Below are 18,166 nucleotides of genomic sequence, written 5' to 3'. Positions count from 1 at the left end.
CCCCCTCTCCCCCTTTCCCCCTCCCCCTCCCTCTCTCTCTGTATACCCTCTCCGGCTGAGGGTACCTGAGGATTGCCCTTCCTCCTCGCTCATCATGGAGATATTTACCCTTCTGGCTTTGACTACCAGTAGCTTTTGTGGGGCTGAGTCTCCTATAAGCTGAGGTCTGGTCTAAATGGTATGAGAAGCTGGTTACTATATATTGTCAAAGGGCTAACAAGATTAACAGGGTGAGGCTTACCTTTTAGCTATCTATTGAGCTCCACTCCCATCATCTAGTCTGTGGCTCGGGTAAGTGGAACACTGGAAGTGTGGGCCTCCCAGGAGCCGAGAACAGTGTCAAAGCTGACCCTGGGACCCCAGCACTCAGCACAACTAAGTATAGTACCATTGTCCTTGGAGGCTGTTGGTTGAATGACTGAGTGAGCCTAAGGTTGGAGATAGGGATGGGATCACATGGAGTGGGGTGGACTTAGCTCCTAGTTGTCTGGAGACAGTGAAAGCAGCCCTCCCTCAGGCCTTTACCAGCCCTGAGTGACAAGCAGCCTCCTTCCTTGTGTGTTTCTAGAACTACTTTGAGAGCTACCTGGCAGTTGCCTCCACTGTGCCCTCCCTGCTGTTCCTGGTGGCTAACTTCCTGCTTGTCAACAGGTAGGTCAACAGCTCCCTCCCCTGACCTCTACCCCCTGCCTGCTCCATTCTCCCCCAGTCTACAGCAGGAGTTTTCAGCTTAAATGGTGGTTCCCTAAATTGGAGGCAGGCAAGTTCAGCCTTACCATGCAGTTTATAGATCTAGCGGGTGCCAGGGGTCTCCAGTTAGGGGTCACTGCTCATTTATAGCCACTTACAATGACATCCAGGTAAGAGCCATCTCCCTTCGAGAGGGCTGTAGGGCCACTGGCTCTTGTAGCCAGGGCATGCTGTGTGGAACAAGACCTGAGGAAGCTGTTCTTTTACATGCCCTGAGAGCAGGCAGCCACTATCAGCATCCACTGAACTGCCCTACTTACAGGAAGCAGTCACTGCTGTAATATGTTGATGATACCAGCAGATGTGTCCCCTGCTCATAGTGGGAGCTCATAGGTAACAATTGCAAAAGGCTTCTGGGTAACACTGTGGAGGATGGAAATATTTGAGAGATAAGTGAGTTGGTATGATCTATAAATTCTGCTGGCTGCTCCTTCCTGTCCAGTCTGTTTGTCTTAACAATGGCAACAGAGACACTATTTCATCTGCATTTTCCTGAAGTTGTCTTCAGACAATAAGAGTGGCCTCACTGTGGTCCAAAATCTTGGGCTTGAGCTCATAGAAACTTTAGAATCTTGGTGGCAAACTTATTTAGCTCTGGTCACTTAGTGGTTACTCCTGGATCTTCTGCTGAAAAAACGTTCTAAGGTACATCTGGCCTCAGGAAGTGTGCCGGGATTGATTAGTAATGTCTGCTCTGGGCACAGGAGTAAAGAGCAGAATGTACCCTGTGTGCTAAGCCTGTGTATAGAGCAGTCTTTCTAAACAGGTACAGTTGTATAGAAGATCCCAGAACATAGTGGTTTACAACAGTAACAGTAATTAGTTTCTTTTACTATCTGGGGTTCTGGGGTCAGCCAGGCTCCGCTGGAACATGCTGATGCAGTCAGACAGCACGGGGGCTGGAGATGCCCATCCTTTCCCACCTCCCCGTCTGTCTCTCCTCATTGGCTTGTTCACATGGGCTCAGAGACTCTTCCTATTGTGACTGAAGAGCAAATGTTCCGTGAGGGCCAGGGACAAGCCACAGAGTGTCACTTTCATCACACTCACCTGATTAAGTTCTCATAAAGCCTCCTCCATTTCAAGGGGACAGGGACCCTGTCTGTCCATGGAGGGAGTATCAAAGAACCTGTATCCCTCTAAAACCCAAGTATAGTCTGAGAGAGAACTCAGCCTCACTCCTGGCCCCTAGGGCTACCTGCAGCGGTCTCCTCCCAGATACCTAGCCTTCAGACATCCACCCTTGGGGGTGCAAGTGATATGGGAGAATTTGGAGGTGTCTTTGAGTTCAACAGAGCCTTTCTGAGCTCTTGGTGAGCTTAAGTGGGGGTGGGGCAGGAAGAGGCTACAGAAAACCCAAGGGCCACCCTTAAAGCCACCCAAGCCGGTGACTTTGGGTTCTTGTGTTGCTAATAAGATAGAATTCCACAGAGGGTGGAATTTAGAAAGGAAGTTACAGATAAGTAGACAGGAGCTTTGGGGAGGGGATGGAGTACAGCAGGAGGGGTCCTAGGAAATGGGGTACCATGGAGCTGCTCTTGTGGGGCCCAATGAAGGACTTATGACGTCCTTCATAGAAATGACTAATGTCATCCATCATCTCTTAGGACGATGAGCGTGTGGAGTGGAACGAAGTGTCAGTGCGATTGGCTCACCGATGACGTGTTCAGACAGCCCTTCTTTTTATCAGTCAAATCTTCCAGTATAGTTCCTAGGCAAGGCTAAGAGATACAAGGAACCAGGGACTAGAGCCTCTCCTAGCATACCTGGTCTCTAGCAAGGACATTCTCAGAGCGGCTATTCTGGGGGTCCCTGCTCCACCTGGCCAGGGTCTATCCCCTGCTCTCATGGCTAAGAGCTGACTTAAGGGTTCTCTCAGCATTACCAACCACTGAAGACAGAGTAGAGTTCTAGACAGTGCCCAGAGAGAGGAGAAGGTACCAGAAGAGGCGAGACACAAGAGCACCTGCAGAGGGTGGGAGGCCCACCTCACCCACCCTCTGCCCCTCCATGCCTTGTGACTTTTCTATTTACCTGCTCCCTGCTCTGTGGCCCTGGGCACGTGTGCCGCTCAGTTACCTGTGGACAAGAATGCCTGTCGTCTTTAGGTGATCCATACCGCCACCTGACAGGGGGTAACATATACCTACTACCCCTTCACTGCGCCACCCTGTACGCACGGTGACTTAGGAGGTTGGAGTGACATCCTATTTTTCCTGGTCATAGATGTGCCACAGTGGAGCCACATTCCTGATCTTTTCCCTTAGTTTCCATGGAACCAGAAGCTGGCCCAGTTCTGGGGTCATCCGGATCAGGGAAAAGACCCTCTTGGGACCTTGGAGTGTATGACCTCCAGTCACAACAGACAGTGGCCGATCAGTGGCCTTGCATAAAGGAAAACAGCTCACTCACTCAGGTGACCTATGCAGCCACTGAAGCCAAAGGGTGTGATTTATTCCTAGAGGGATCTCCTCAGACTGTCTGCACTTGAAACCTGGGCTACCTCTGGGTGCTTAGCTACCGACTTTGTAGCCCCCTGGGCCAGGCTCCAGGCTGCTAGGCATGAGGAGGGTGGTTAGGAGGGGGCTGGGCGGGTAAGTAGTTTCATAGGTTCCCTAGTAGACTATGGGCTGTAGGCAATATTTGAGGGCCTTAGGGAAACGGCTCTCCAGCCTCGCTGGTTGCCAGCTGCCAAGGACAGTTTAGGGCGAACTGTTTTTTATTTAATGTGGAAGATTGAAATGTCTCCTTCCTTCCCTCCCTCCTGGAGCACCCTGGCTTCTCTCACTGGCTCATTCATAATCGCCAAGTGTTTTATTATGTTAAATCTGCAGCTTTATAAATACAGATGAGCCAGATTTACATTCTGGGGTCTTGGGAAGAAATCAGTCCCCTGGGGTCCTGGACTCTCAGTGGCAAGGGAGAGGAGTGTGGATGGCCCGAGCCCTTCTCCAGCATCGTCAGGGCCATGTGGCCTCACAGCCTGTCTCATAACCGGAGAACACCAGGCAAGCCAGCCAGCATAAGCCTAGACCTCCCTAGAAACTCAAGAGCTTCCATCCCAAGCCACTCTCCCTGCAGGAAGGGTGGGGGTGGGAATGTCCCCCCACCCCACCCACAGTGTCTATAAGGTTGGCCTCCAACTTCATGGTGTTGAGATTAGCTCCCATGGGGCTTCTGAGGACCTGGGGGCTGTCCTGGAAAGTGCTCAGCAGGAGGGAGAGAGCCACTGGGAAGGAACCCTGGGCATGTGAGGGACGCTATAAGCACTTTCAGTGGGTGCCTTTGCTGTTTGTTCTTCTTGCCCCTCACCCCCTTAAGAAGATACCAATTCCTGTCAAAGCCCCAGGCACCGCACAGGACCTTATCACCATAACTACAGGGAGGTGGCTTGGGGGTGGGGGGATGAAGCCACACCTCCTCCCTTCTGGTCCATCTCTGGCTCCACCAGTCCTCCTCGGGTGCCCCAGGAAAAGCATCTAAACTTTTTTATTAACCGGGTGTGGTGGCACACACCTTTAATCCCAGCACTTGGGAGGCAGAGGCAGGAGGATTTCTGAGTTCAAGGCCAGCCTGGTGTACAGAGTGAGTTCCAGGACAGTCAGAGCTATACAGAGAAACCCTGTCTCGAAAAAACAATAACAAAACCATTTTTGTCACTTGCCCCACGGTGTCACCAAGGGTATTTTTTTTTTCCAGCGGGACCATCATATCACTAGGCCTGCCTCCTTAGAGACAAGGAGGAAATGTCTGTCTGAGGTCACACAGCAAATCTGCGACAAAGCCAGGCTTTGTGCTGCTGCTCTCCCTTCCGTACCTTGTGGGTGGGTAAGTGGCTTGTTAGGCCAGGAAGATGAATCTCAGTGGGACAGGTAAGTGTGGAAGGTCACTTTGAACCTCCAGCCTGAGGCTTGGCTGAAAGCCTACAGAGTACATTGGGGTTCACTTACCATACCTTTGCAGGTTCCAGGGGTCCAGCCACTCCACCTGGCCCTTCCTCCAGCCCGGGCTTGCCTGAAGCACAGTCTCAGGAGAGGCCCCCCAGTGTGGGTCCTCTTGGTTATGGAGGATAGATGTGTCCCAGAAGCAGACCCCCAAACAAGGAGACGTTTGAGAGCATGTAGTGAAGGGGGGGGGGGAGGTGATGTAAAGGTAAAGACAGCAAAAAAGTAGCCAGGAGAGGAGATCTTGTCACCCAGCCCCACAGAGAGTCACCAGAGCCCCCAGGGATCTAAAGGAGCCACCACCACCCCACCACCCCAGAGAGGGAGCTAGGATGGGTATCCACCAATCTCACAAGCTGTTGGTTCTAGGCTACTGTTGGGAAGTCAGTAGCCTATTGTGCCCAACTTAACCCTGGGCCTGAACACTGGCCCTGGGGGGAGAACACTGCCTGAAACTCCGGNGTTTCAGGCAGTGTTCTTCCCCCCCCCCCCCCGCGCCCTTCCCCCCACCTGGGACTCCGATGTCTCCGTTAGTGGGCACAGTAGTAACAAGTAGCATACAGGAAGTATTATTTGTTCTTTAATGGAAAGTTAAAGTCAGATTTAGCCTCAGGCATAGCTGGGGATCTCCTTCCTATGATACCAGGGCTCTGTGCGTCTTCGTGGGGGAGGGGAGTGTGCACTCCATATTGTAGTCCTTCCACACACAGCTGGCGAGGTGGCTGCAGCCAGCCACTGGACACACTCATGCAGAGGCTCCTGTATTGTACATGGCACCACCCCTGGGAGGACTGACTGGGCTGCGTGGGCCGTGTGCAGCCCCCTAACCTATGGTAGCCAGGATCACCAATGCTGTTCTTTGAAGCTGGACTGGTATGGGTGGTATTGCCCACCTCCTCCGCCATGCTGGACAGAAAGGGACACTTTCTCTCCCAGAGAGGAGATGCTGACAGACAGGCCTGCAGACCCACCCCGTTCCTCCTCTGAAGATCAAGGCCTGGCTCATAAGGTAGATGAGACGCTCGCATGCAGGCTGAGGTTTTGCCTGTCTCCAGCTCATCTGGGCAAGGCTCAGGCGGTCAGGTCTCTTCCAAGGACACACGTGCTCTCTTCCTTGCGGCCCCTCCATTATGCCCTGAGATGTCACCAGCCCTCTGCCAACATCCCAGAGTACCTAGTGCTGGGGTGCACTGAGCCCCCACCACTCTGGAGTTCACACCTGCACTCCAGATGTACAGTTGTTGCCCAGTGCCTGTGTGTAAGACAGGCACTCAGTCAGGACACAGGGTCACAGAAGAGTCCGGGCTGGGGCTAAATTCACATAGGTTCTCATCCCAGCCACCAGGGACGTTCTGTGTGTCCTTCCTTCCCCTTACACAGGGTGGGCTGAGGTGTGTGCATGTGGGGGGGTATGCGAGGCAGCTCTATTCTCCCTCCAACCCCAAACTCTCAGGACACAGACATGCCACCAGCCAGGGGGAGGAGCTCCTGGTAATAACCCTCGCTTCCCTCCATGCAAACGGATTCACACCTAGCTGTGTACACAGATCTCTTTTTCTCCCTTTCAAGTTTGACTTTGTCATTCGTCCTTGTTTTAATCCAGACAACATCTTTGCATCTAATCTGGCTTTTCTCCCCGCCCCCCTACTTTCTCTCTCGTTAGTGGGAAACTAGAATTGAACATCTAGTCAGGCCTAAAGCTGATTCTAATCTGATGGTGGCTCCAACAGCCTCTGGGTGGTGTTCTCTCCATTAGGGTAGAGCCCTGCACAGCTACCTCTGATGGTTCTTAGCCCTGTCCTCCTCCCTGGTCAGTGGGGGTGGAGGAGGGGAGGGGGGAGGGCTTGGCTTGGGTGCAGTGTTTTAATGGAATGCATGGGGTCCTGACATGGGACTGTCAGGGTGTGGTCTCGGCAGCTGCCGTCCCAGCTAAGACCATCTAGGAGAAACTTCTGAGAGTTCCTGGCCTCACAGCTGAGTGATCTTGAGCCAGCTCCTAAACCTTTCTGAGCTCAGCTTCCTTACCTATGTATAGGGGACCAAGAGTACGCCTGTCCCACGGAGCCCCGTGGAGGGTGGAGTTGCACACCTAGGCAGAGTGTGCACAGTTGGAAGAAAATTGGGCACAAGCCAAGTCTTGTGACATCAACGATGGTGGATGGTGACACTCTTCCCTCCCCCGCTGTCAAATTTGGATCCATCAGGAGTTCAGCGATGTAGCAGAAGTGGGGTCTTGTCCGGTGGCCTGGCCTTGAGCTTCACAGATTAGTAACAAACGGCACTGTCTCCTGGACCCGCACTGGGCTTGGGTCTTTGTGCTACATAAAGCTCCCTGGAGCCCCCCACTTCCCCATGTGGAGATGGACACCCCCCCAACCCCCTGCAGAAGTGGAAGCGGGGCCCCTGAGTCTCCTCTCGGATGTCACAGGACAGGCAGAATTCAAGGTCACGCATGCCTGCCATTGAGCTCACCACCTTCTCTCCTGTGGCTCACCAGCCTCACCCATGTAGAGGCCTGAGGGGAGTCTAACCACCTCCCACTGCTTCCCGTCCTCTCCCCAGGGTCCAGGTGCACGTCCGTGTTCTGGCCTCACTGTCCGTGTCCCTGGCCATCTTCGTGGTTATGATTGTGCTGGTGAAGGTGGATACTTCCTCCTGGACCCGAGGCTTCTTCAGCCTCACCATCGCGTGCATGGCCATCATTAGCAGCTCCTCCACCATCTTCAATAGCAGCGTTTACGGCCTCACAGGCTCCTTCCCCATGAGGAATGCCCAGGCACTGATATCAGGTGAGAGCCCACCACGAGAGGAAGCCACAGTGGTCTTTCCAGAAAAGAAATGTGTCCTGGGTCCACTCTGCTTTTCCTAGCATCACCAAGCAATCCATCCCAGACTAGGTAGCTGAGAGCTATTCTTTCTGCTCAGTCTGCAGCTTAGACAGCAGATGGGGGAGGTGGGTGGGAACAGGTTGGGGGCACGGGACATGGCTCTCCACTGCTCCACCTAGTGTTCACAGGGGTGGGCCTCACCATGGTTGCCTGAGCTATCTTGTGGCATGGGCCCAGGCTGTACATGGAGTGAGCACCAGAGGAGAGACCCAAGCAGCCATGGAAGCCATGTTGGGAGCAACTTCCAGGGTCCTTAGCTCCCCTAGACTCCAGATGGGTCTCTGGCTCCATGGAGGGTGTAGGTAGTCATGGTAGCAGAAGAACGGGTCAGTCGATGTGGGGTAGGACCATAGCCATGATGCAAACACCCTATGCCTTCAAAGCATCATCTCTGAAACCATTCTGCTCTCCTCTCCTTCCCTCCCACCTCGCCTCGCCCCCTCTCCTTCTTTTTCCCTTTGCCGACTCCTTTTCCTTCCTCCCTCTTTTCTGTCTTTCTTTCCTTTCCAGTTTTATAGAGCCTCTACCCTGTGCCAGGGACATCCTATCAGAACCGATAGTCTAGTGGCTGAGCTGCTGGCTCCCCCAGACCGTGCTGTGCCATGGCTTGCTTGGACCCTGACATGGGGCATCTTTCTAGCTGAAATCTGGAAGTGGATGCTATGCTGGTTACCGGGGGACCTTGGCTGGTTTTTTTTTTTTTTCCCTCTCACCTAGATGGCCCCACAAGGTAAACAGAACTGGGTCAGTTAGCATCTGTTTTATGTGAAGACCACTGTCCCCTAAAGCAAGCCTGGAGGCTGCTCTTCTCTGTGTCCCCATGTGTCCCTGGTACTTTTTTTTTAACCACCTGAGAAGAATGGCACAGTGCACAGGACTGCACCTGTTAGTTAATATGCTGGGCGGGATGCGGCAGGGATGACAAGTGCCTTGACAAGTGCATGTCCACCCCTCCCCGCTCCATACCAGTGCCAGACATCACTAATAGATCCCTATCTTTCCTCTGGAGCCTCTAATTCCCTCTCAAGCCAGCACTTGAGGCAATTACTCTCTGTGGATCAGAGGCTAGATATGAGACCCGTCTGTTTGCCATTTTTGATATAGGATTAGGCTTCTCCTCTATCCCAGGAAACCCTTGGGCCCAAAATAAAATAGAAATGAACTTGTCACTGGGTTTTCTGAATACAGTCAACACGCTCCTGGCACGGCTTCTAGAAAAGCAGGGCCGGGCCCAGAGGAATGGCTGTCAAACGCTAATCCCTCTGTCACTGCTGACTGGCCTCAGAAAGAGGCTCTTATCCCGCATCTTCTCATTCCTGCCCCATCCCATTGAGCTCTTCAGTATGGCTTCAGCCCTACAAGGGCACGTGGCCCCACTAGTCCACCTGGAGATCTCTAGAGAAGAGTGTCTCCTGGGAATTTATTTTTTTTTTTGAAGGTCTAGTTTTTAAAAAGTGTGGGCTATATGGCACAGTCCTATAACCCGGCACTTCACAGACCGAGACAGGAGGAATGTGAGTATCAGAGCCACATAAGTGAGACTCTGCCTCAAAGAATAAGAAGAACAGGTGAAACTAAGACTTCCGTGTCAGCACTGCAGTGCACAGTCCTCCCCGGCACCAGGCCAGCACCCTGGGCCAACCGAGCTGCCTCAGTTTTCCAGCCCCCTTTGCTGTTTGGTCCAGAGCAGCCCATCTGTGAATCCCCTGCATGTTGGCATCTGAGGAACAATTCATTTGTTTCGTGTGGGTGTTTTTTTTTTTTTTTTTCCCAAAGTCCTCATTTGCATATATTTCCATAAGTGATGAGATAGAGAGAGTCATGAAGGATGGGCTCCCGGAGGCCCGGTTTGTGGCTGCCGATAATATTGTAGATTCAAGTTGGAAGGGAGAGGGGATCAGTCGGCAGGGCTGTTAAGATCTCTTCCTTCTGGCGGCCACCGAGCCGGCTCTCTGAGCTAACCCCACTTCTTCCAGAACGCCCAGGTGGGGATTAAGGCTTCTCAGAAGTGGGCACTCCCCCTGGCAAAGGGTTTACCCCATTGCTTCTGCTTTGATGTGGGAAAGATGGTAGTAGCCAAGTAGCTAATTGGGAACCTGAAGATTTACTCAGCGTTCGGCTCCTGTCTGCGTCAGACTCTGTTTAACAAGCAATAATCCTTTTAATCCCTATATCAGTCCTAAGGGTGGGCACTCCCACTTCCACGGGAGCAGGAGCAAGCCGAGGCACAGAGAGGTCAAGAGGCTTGTCAGGGATCACACAGCATGAGTCCCCAGGATCACTGTGCTAGTTTGTGTTTTGCCTGCCCTCAAGTCCTGGCTTCCGGCCCCACTGGGCTGAGGAACCTATCTGGGGAAAGTTGGAATAATTGTTTACCGGCACCAAGGGCAGTTCCCGAAGTATGGGAGAGGCAGTAAGGTGGACAGAAACACTTGCCCGCTGTCCAAAGCTCTGAACCTCAGACTGTAGGGACCCACCTCTCTTCATCCCCAACCTCCTGTCCAGTTTCATATGCTGTGAGCACCAAGGCATTTTCAATGTCATTGGGGAGGGGTGGTGGTGAGGGGGGTTGGATTATGAGACCATGTACCCTCCTAAGCCCGTTGTGATATCTTCGCGGTGTCCTCTTGATCTCTATAGGAGGAGCCATGGGAGGGACAGTCAGCGCCGTGGCCTCACTGGTGGACCTGGCAGCATCCAGTGACGTGCGGGACAGCACGCTAGCCTTCTTCCTCATGGCAGCAGTCTTCCTTGGGCTCTGTGTGGGGCTCTATCTATTGCTGCCCCAACTGGAGTATGCCAGGTGAGGTTCCCCTGCCCTGCCCTCCACACCTGGTCATCTGATTGGATCACAGGTCCCTGTCTCTATCGGTTGACTGTCCCCCAGGACTGTGAGTTTTCAGAGGGCTGAAGCATGAAGGAGTTTTGTTCCCAGGTCCCTCAGTTGTGTTGTAAATCGGTCTTGGGTGGGAGGAGCTGGCTCTGACCACACCTCTAAACCAGTATTGCCTGAAAGCTTGTGGTCAGGAAAGGCCTCACAGTGGAAGTGGGATTGAGTAAGGAAACAGTTCCTAACCCTGGATACGCCCCTGCTCCCGCCCATGCCCTGCCCACCCCCCACCCCTGGCTCTGGCTGGAGGCGATGCCTAGCTGAGTGTGTCTATCTCATTTATATCCACTCCTGTTTTTCTTAAGGTCATGATAACTAGCTATTATTTCTATGTGTAAGGTAGGAAACCAGGAGTCAGGATGGCCAGGTTGGACAGGACTCCGAACCTCTACTTTCAGTTCACTATCTGTGGGACCCCCTGGTCTCTCTCAAGCTCCACTATGTCTTTTGTGCCTTCTACTCTTCTTTGAAAACTGAAGCTGAGGCTGAAGTTGTAACTAAGTCGGTAGAGTGCTTGCCTTGAATGTATGAAGCCCAGGGTTCGATCCCATACACACACACCAGGCATGGTGGCACAGACTTGTATCCAGCACTTCGGAGGTGAAGGATGGAGAATCAGGCACCCCTCCTTGTGAGGTTTAACCTTGGGGCTATTCCCAGAGTGGTATTGTAGCCTCGAGGATCTTCTCGTGTTTTGTTTCTTTGTCCTTGAGTGGAATGACATCTGGAGAGTCCCTACAGGGTCCCGTTTTATCACACCCCAGCACTGCCTCCCCAAGGTGGTACTGGGATGTTTCTCAGTTCACCTGGGTAAGCCAAAGTCTATCCAAATGGGCCTCTGGGGACCCTGCTGTCCATGAAGCAACCATGCCTTTGCTGATTAAACCTGGATGAGAAATCCTGTTTGCAGAAACTCATGAATGGCTGCGGCTGGTGGAGGGCTCATTTCAGGTGTCTGTACTGACTGTATCCCACTACAAAGGGGCTCCCCGTGCAAGAGCCCCGAGTCACACGGATGACTCCCTTCACCTGCTCCACTGCTCTGAGCTCAGAGTTGGGGGACACTGGCCTGGGCTTCTGGACCTTCTGTGATGGCTACACTTACGTCAACTTGACATGAGCTAGAGTTATCTGAAAGGAGGGAACCTCAGTTGAGAAAATGCCTCCACTAGATCCAGTGGCAAGGCATTTTTTTAAATTAGTGATTGATGGGGGAGGGCCCAGCCCATTGTGATGTAAGACCCCAATCCTCAGTCAGTGGTACTTCCTTCAAGATGCCCCTGAGTGAGACACCAAGACAAGGCAGATCAATTCGAAAGCAAGAGGTTTGTTTTCCTGGCTCGCGGAGGTCGACCTTCAATTGGTCCCTCAAGACGAGTTACTAAGAAGGTGGCCCCGAATGGCTATTACAAGCAGTTTTTAACGTCACAGGGGCACAGGTTACATCAGCAAGGTTACAGTTCAAACTTCTTGGCTAAGCATATTGACCTTTAAATCTATTGGCTAGCAAGCATCATACGCATTTGAACTCTACCTGGGGCTTCCCAGAGGGTCAGGTAACTATCAGTCAGTACATTCTGAGAACTTTTTACTCTAGAATGATCCTGTGGGTGGACAATGGAACTTGGCCAAGCCTTGACCCTAGGTGGGTGGGTGTAAGGCTGGTGAAAGTCCCTAGGGCCCTTCAGTGGGTGGTACCATCCCTGGGCTGGTGGCCCTGGGTTCTATAAGAAAGCAGGTTGAGCAAGCCAGGGAGAGCAATTCAGTAAGCAGCGCCCCTCCATGGCCTCTGCATCAGCTCTTGCCTCCAGGTTCCTGCCCTATTTGAGTTCCTGTCCTAACTTCCTTTAGTGATGAACAGCAATGTGGAAGTGTACGATGAATAAACTCTTTCCTCCCCAAGTTGCTTTTTGGTCATGGTGTTTCATTACAGCGATAGAAACCCTAACTAAGACACCTCCTGCCTCTATAAAACTGCTATCTTACACAGAAGAAACTGAGGCCCAATGAGGGGCAAGTCTAACTGGGAATCTAAAAGAAAGGCAGACTCACGGTGGAAACCAGGACCAGGTGTCAGCAACTAACTGCCTCCATGTAGCTCAAGCCTTTTGTTTTCTGGCACGCTGAAATCGGTCTGCCTGTGCCTCCTGCCTTTCAGACAGCTGAGGCCCAGAGAGCTTGAGAGGATCAGGCAAGGTCACCCAGCAAGGCAAAGTACCCCAAACGGAAGGCATAAAAAGATGGATGGTATTGAAAGTTGAGAGTGTGCAGGACAGGGATCCTGCAGAGGCGGCTAATCCTTCTGGTCTGAGGGCCTCCTAGGAGCTTCCATGGAGACAACCAAGCACGCTCAACACTGCAGGAAGCTACCTCCAGTGGCAGGAGATGCTTGGTAAGCCAGTGTGTGATGGCTATTCCTGGTTGTCAACTTGACTGCATCTGGAACTGACTGAAACCCAAGCTGCTGGATACAGCGGTGAGGCTCGGGGAGTTCTTATTTAAATCATTTCAGGTGGGAAGACCCACTTTTAGTCCAGGCACCTTTAATCTGGGTCATACCTTCTGGTGGCAGACCGTGTAAAGGACACGGAAGGAGGAAGCGTTCTCTCTTTGCCTGCTTGTTCTCCATCTCCCTTCACTAACAGGATTCTGGCATATACTGAAGACTAGCTGAGACATTTAGCCTCCTGGACTAACACTGCTGGGTTTTTGGACTTTCTGGTGGTAGACAGCCACTGTTGGACTAACAGGACCACAGCCTGTAAGCCATTGTGGTGGTTTGAATAAGAATGGTCCCCATAGCTCATATAATTGAATGCTTAGTCAACAGGGGAGCGGCACTACTTGAGAAGGGTTGGGGGCGTGGCCTTGTTGGAGGAGGTGTGACTTTGTTGGAGGAAGTATGTCGCTGGGCAGGNGGTAGGGTGGGGTGGGGTGGGGTGGGGAGGGTGGTGGGCTTTGAGGTTTCAAAAGCTTACTTCAGGCCCAGTGGCTTTCTCTTCCTGCTGCCTGTGGATCAGGATATAGAACTCCCAGATACTTCCCCAGCACCGTGTCTGTCTGCCGTTTGCCATGTTTTCCACCATGATGATAATGGGCTGAACCTCTGAAACTGTAAGCCACCCCCAATTAAATACTTTCTTTTCTAAGAGTTGCTGTGGTCATGGTGTCTCTTCATAGCAATAGAACAGCTAAGACAGCCACTGTAATAAATCCCCTCTCTTTTAAAAAATATTTTTGTTATTATTTACCTTTATTTTATGTGCATTGGTGTTTTGCCTGCATGTGTTTCTTTGTGAAAATATCAGATTTTGGAGAAACAGACAGTTGTGAGTTGCCATGACGGTGCTGGGATTTGAACCCTAGTCAGTGGAAGAGCAGTCCGTGCCCTTAACTGCTGAGCCATCTCTCCAGCTCCTTAAAATTTTTACATGCATTGATGTTTTGCCTGCATGTGTTTCTATGTGAGGATGTCAGGTCCCTTGGTACTGAAGCTATAGACGCACTGGGTAGATGCCAGGACTTGAACTCTGGTCCTTTGGAAGAGCAATAGTGCTCTTCACTGCTGAGCCATCTCTCCAGCCTGTCCCCTTTCTATGTGCCCCCCTGTGTGTGTGTGTGTGTGTGTGTGTACACTATGGTGTACATATGGAAGTCAGAAGACAACATGAAAAGGTCGGTTCTCTCCATGCACAGTACAGTTTCCAGGTATCTAACTCATGTTGTCAGCTATAGCATCGAGCACCTTTACCTGTTGAGACATCTCAGAATTTTAAAAGTGCAAGTCTTTGAATCCATGGATCTCTTCTGGTGTGCCCGTGAATATATGTAGATTACACACTGCCCTGGGACAGGCAGTATGGAAGGGCCAGGCAACCTGCATGTCACCTCTAGGGGAGCCGTTAAGGTGCAATGCTCCAGCTGTGATACAGTGACAGAATGGAGGGCCATAGAGCCATGTGAGTGACAGGGTGGCCACAAGTCAGTTTGTCCAGATTGCAATAGGTATGTGTTTGTGAATGCTGGGATGCGTGACCGAGGCTGTTGTGTGTGTTCTTTATAAAATGTATGTAGGCATTAAGGCTGAGGGCTTAAGATCTGTGTAGCTGGGTTCCATGTTTGTTTCAGAATCTCTCTCTCTCTCTCTCTCTCTCTCTCTCTCTCTCTCTTTGTGTGTGTGTGTAATTTCATAGGGTTTTGTGGGGGGAGCATTGATTATGTTGAGACAGGGTCTCACTCTGTGGCCCAGGCTACCCTGGAATGCACTGTGTAGCTCAGGGTGGCTTCAGTTCACTGTGTAGCTTAGGATGACTTTGAACTTCTGACTCCTAAGGGCCAGGATTACAGATGAGCTTCCACGTGGTTTTATGTGGTACTGGGGATCAAACAGAGGGACCTCCTGCATGCTAAGCCAGCTCCCTTCTAACTGAGACACATCTGTACATCCCTGTTATCCCCCTTCCCTCACACCATCTTAGCTGTTTGGTTTTGAGACAGCGTCTCACTATGAAGCTTAAGGTGATCCCAAACTCACTGCAATCCTTCTGTCTCAGCCTCCCAAGTGCCAGGCCTGCTGACCTGAGACACCACACTCTGCTTACATTTTACATCCCTGGGTGTTTTTACCCCAACCCCCCCCCCCTTTCCAACACCCCAATACCAGGCTAGGGGGGCCTCCATTTCCCATGCAGTGATCAGGGCTGGTTTCCTATCTCTGCTCACGGTGTGGCCACTACCTTTGATTCAGGCACTCAAGTCCAACCTGGCAGACTGTACAGGGATAAACACAGGCCATGTTTAACAACTCACCCCTCCTATGTCATGCTGTGGGATTCTGGGCTCAGAGGTTCCGGGGCTTGGACTTTGCCTGTTGGGTCTCTGAAGGCACAGTGGTTATGCAGATTCTGCCGTCTTCCTTCTGTGGCCCTGGAGTTCAGGTCCACAGGGACCCACTGACCATGTCCCTGTCCCTGCAGGTACTACATGAGGCCAGTTGCCCCAGTTCGAGTGTTTTCTGGTGAAGACAACCCATCCCAGGATGCTCCCAGCACCTCCTCTGTGGCCCCTGCATCCAGAGTGATGCACACACCGCCCCTTGGACCCATTCTGAAGAAGACGGCTAGCCTCGGGTTCTGCACAGTTTCCCTCTACTTTGTCACGGCCTTCATCATCCCCGCCATCTCCACCAATATCCAGTCCATGCAGAAAGGCACCGGCTCTCCATGGACCTCCAAGTTCTTCGTGCCCCTCACCGTCTTCCTCCTCTTCAACTTTGCTGACCTCTGCGGCCGACAGGTCACAGCCTGGATCCAGGTGCCAGGTCCTAGGAGCAAGCTGCTCCCGGGACTGGTGCTCTCTCGGTTCTGCCTTGTGCCTCTCTTCTTGCTCTGTAACTACCAGCCGCGCTCACACTTGACCAAGGTGCTTTTCCAGTCGGACATCTACCCAGTGCTCTTCACCTGCCTCCTGGGGCTCAGCAACGGCTACCTCAGCACGCTGGTGCTCATCTACGGACCCAAGATTGTGCCCCGGGAGCTGGCTGAGGCCACCAGTGTTGTGATGTTGTTCTATATGTCTGTGGGCTTGATGCTGGGCTCAGCCTGTGCGGCTCTGCTTGAACACTTTATCTAGGAGGGGGCGGCAAGGATGTGGGTACTGTGTGAGTGTGTGAGGCTTGGGTCCTTAGGAGATGGACAGGGTGAGCCGAGGTCTCGAGGTGTTAAGCAAGGGGTTGACGTTTTGTTTGATGCAGAGCAGAGCCCACTCGGACTGCCTTTCTCTCAGACTGCTTGTGAGCCACATCCTTGCACATCTTGGGCAAGGAGACATTCCAGACACAGCCCAGCCTGGCTCATACCTGTAATCTCAGCATTCAAGAGAATGGAGCTGGAGGCACACTGTGAGTTCAAGGCCAGCCTGGTTACATAGTGAAACCCTTTCTCAAAAAATAAGCTAAAAACAAAAACCCTGAGACATTCCAAACACTTCCAGAGAACACTTCAGAGCCGACTGAAGGGCAGGGCGAGGTTGTAGCCAGGATCTAGCCCAGTTGGTAGGATGCTTGTTTAGCCTCCATAGAGCCCCAGCTCCTATCCCCAGCCCCACATAAGCTGGGCATGTTAGTGAAAGCCTGTAATCCTAGCTCTTGAAAGGTAGAAGCAGCGGGGTCAGAAGTTCAAGGTCATCCTCAGCTACTTAGGGAGTTTGAGGCTAACCTGGGCTACAGGAGACACTGTCTCAAAAAAAAAAAAAAAAAAAAGACACAATTGTAAAGAGTGGGGTATGTTACAGTCATAGCTCCTAAGTAGCCCATGTCTAATTTGTATTGTCACAAGGCCAGAAGCCAGCCTCACTCCTTCCAGCTGACATTGAGGTGGGAGAGAACCTTCAGGGCTCCGTGTTCTGAGAGAGGCTCCTGGATTTGAGATCCCCTCTGTGATGGCCAGTACTCAGACCTAGGGCCCTGTCATTGTCCTACTCTGGCCGGCAACAGGAATGACACAGACACCAAGTCGGGTTCACACAGCAACTTTACTTCAGGCTTTTTCTTTTACAGCTCTCTTCCCCAGCAGCTTCTTCTTAGGGCAAGGGCTAAACTACTCTTATTCTACTTCTGGCTTCTACCTAGGGCAAGGGCTAAACACACTCTCTTCACTACTGCTGGCTTCTTTTACAACAGCTAGCTTCTACCACTTACAACAGCAGCTTCTACTACTCCATCCTTCTCGCAGCAAGGGCTAAACTCTTCTCTCTACTCGCACATACTCACTTCCTTCTAGCTCCACCCCACCTCATCCAATCAGAATTCACACACACTCCAGGCACGAGCTTAGGTCGTTCACAGATAGGCTGACAGGTCTGGATCACAAGGAACTGTCNAGCCTGGCAGGCAGCCCANNCATGCAGNCTCACTGNNCATGCTCAGGCAAGGCAGTAAACAAGTGAGTTTCATGGGGCCTGCAGCCACACCTGCTTCCCGCATCTCCCCCTTTTTGTTTTATTAGTAGCTCTGGGATCAGCATCTGTCTTAGGTTTCCCCCATCCGTGCCACATCCTTACCCGTCATGGGAGTGACAACTCACTTTCACCATCCTGTCTTAGGTTGGTATGCGCACGTGAGGGTCTTACCCGTCATTGATTACTGATCCAGCATGTTGAGCCAATATTAGGGGGATGTTCCTGTTTCCAAGGCTGCCATAGCCTGCACTAAGGCTTGTTTATCAGCCCTGTGCTGCCTTCGCATATGTGCCATCCACCAAAGCATTCCTCTACACATAACAGTCAGCAGGAGCGCTCAAAAGGCCATCCCTCCCCAATTTTTTTAAGAGTTCCACAGTTTCCTGGATGATCTCCATCCATTGCTTTGCAGTTGCAATCTCCACATGGGTGTTGTTCACGGCAACAATCGATGCCCATAATTCTTTCATCTTTCTGTCGAGATAATGACTCCAATTTTCTAGCAGCATCGCACCAATTGCACGAGCCAGATTTGCAGCTCTGGAAAAATTCTGATACTGAACAGAGGTTACACACATTCCTGACATATGAGTCAAGCTCTGGCTAAGGGTGTTAATTGGTGAGGAGATTGTAAATCAGAATCTCCTTTTAAAATATCGAATAATGGGCATAACTCTGCATTGGGAAGATTACAATAGGGCCGAATCCAATTGATATCTCCTAACAATTTCTGAAAA

The 18,166-nt window shown here is 51.7% G+C and overlaps 1 protein-coding gene across 1 annotated transcript in view; it reads left to right on the top strand.

Annotated features, from left to right (window-relative positions):
* Slc29a3 (solute carrier family 29 member 3) overlaps positions 1 to 17,043 on the top strand; it is a 38,864-nt gene extending 21,821 nt beyond the window's left edge. The window contains exons 3-6 of the mRNA XM_021174316.2: positions 569 to 651; positions 7,257 to 7,483; positions 10,223 to 10,385; positions 15,449 to 17,043. Of these exons, the coding sequence (XP_021029975.1) occupies positions 569 to 651; positions 7,257 to 7,483; positions 10,223 to 10,385; positions 15,449 to 16,103 (1,128 nt within the window). The 3' untranslated portion in view covers positions 16,104 to 17,043. The remainder of the gene's footprint in view (positions 1 to 568; positions 652 to 7,256; positions 7,484 to 10,222; positions 10,386 to 15,448) is intronic.
* Positions 17,044 to 18,166: the final 1,123 nt, after the last annotated feature.

The sequence above is a fragment of the Mus caroli genome, chromosome 10 (assembly GCF_900094665.2).
Source record: "Mus caroli chromosome 10, CAROLI_EIJ_v1.1, whole genome shotgun sequence".
Taxonomy (NCBI): domain Eukaryota; kingdom Metazoa; phylum Chordata; class Mammalia; order Rodentia; family Muridae; genus Mus; species Mus caroli.
This window is presented reverse-complemented; position numbering and strand designations above follow the sequence as displayed.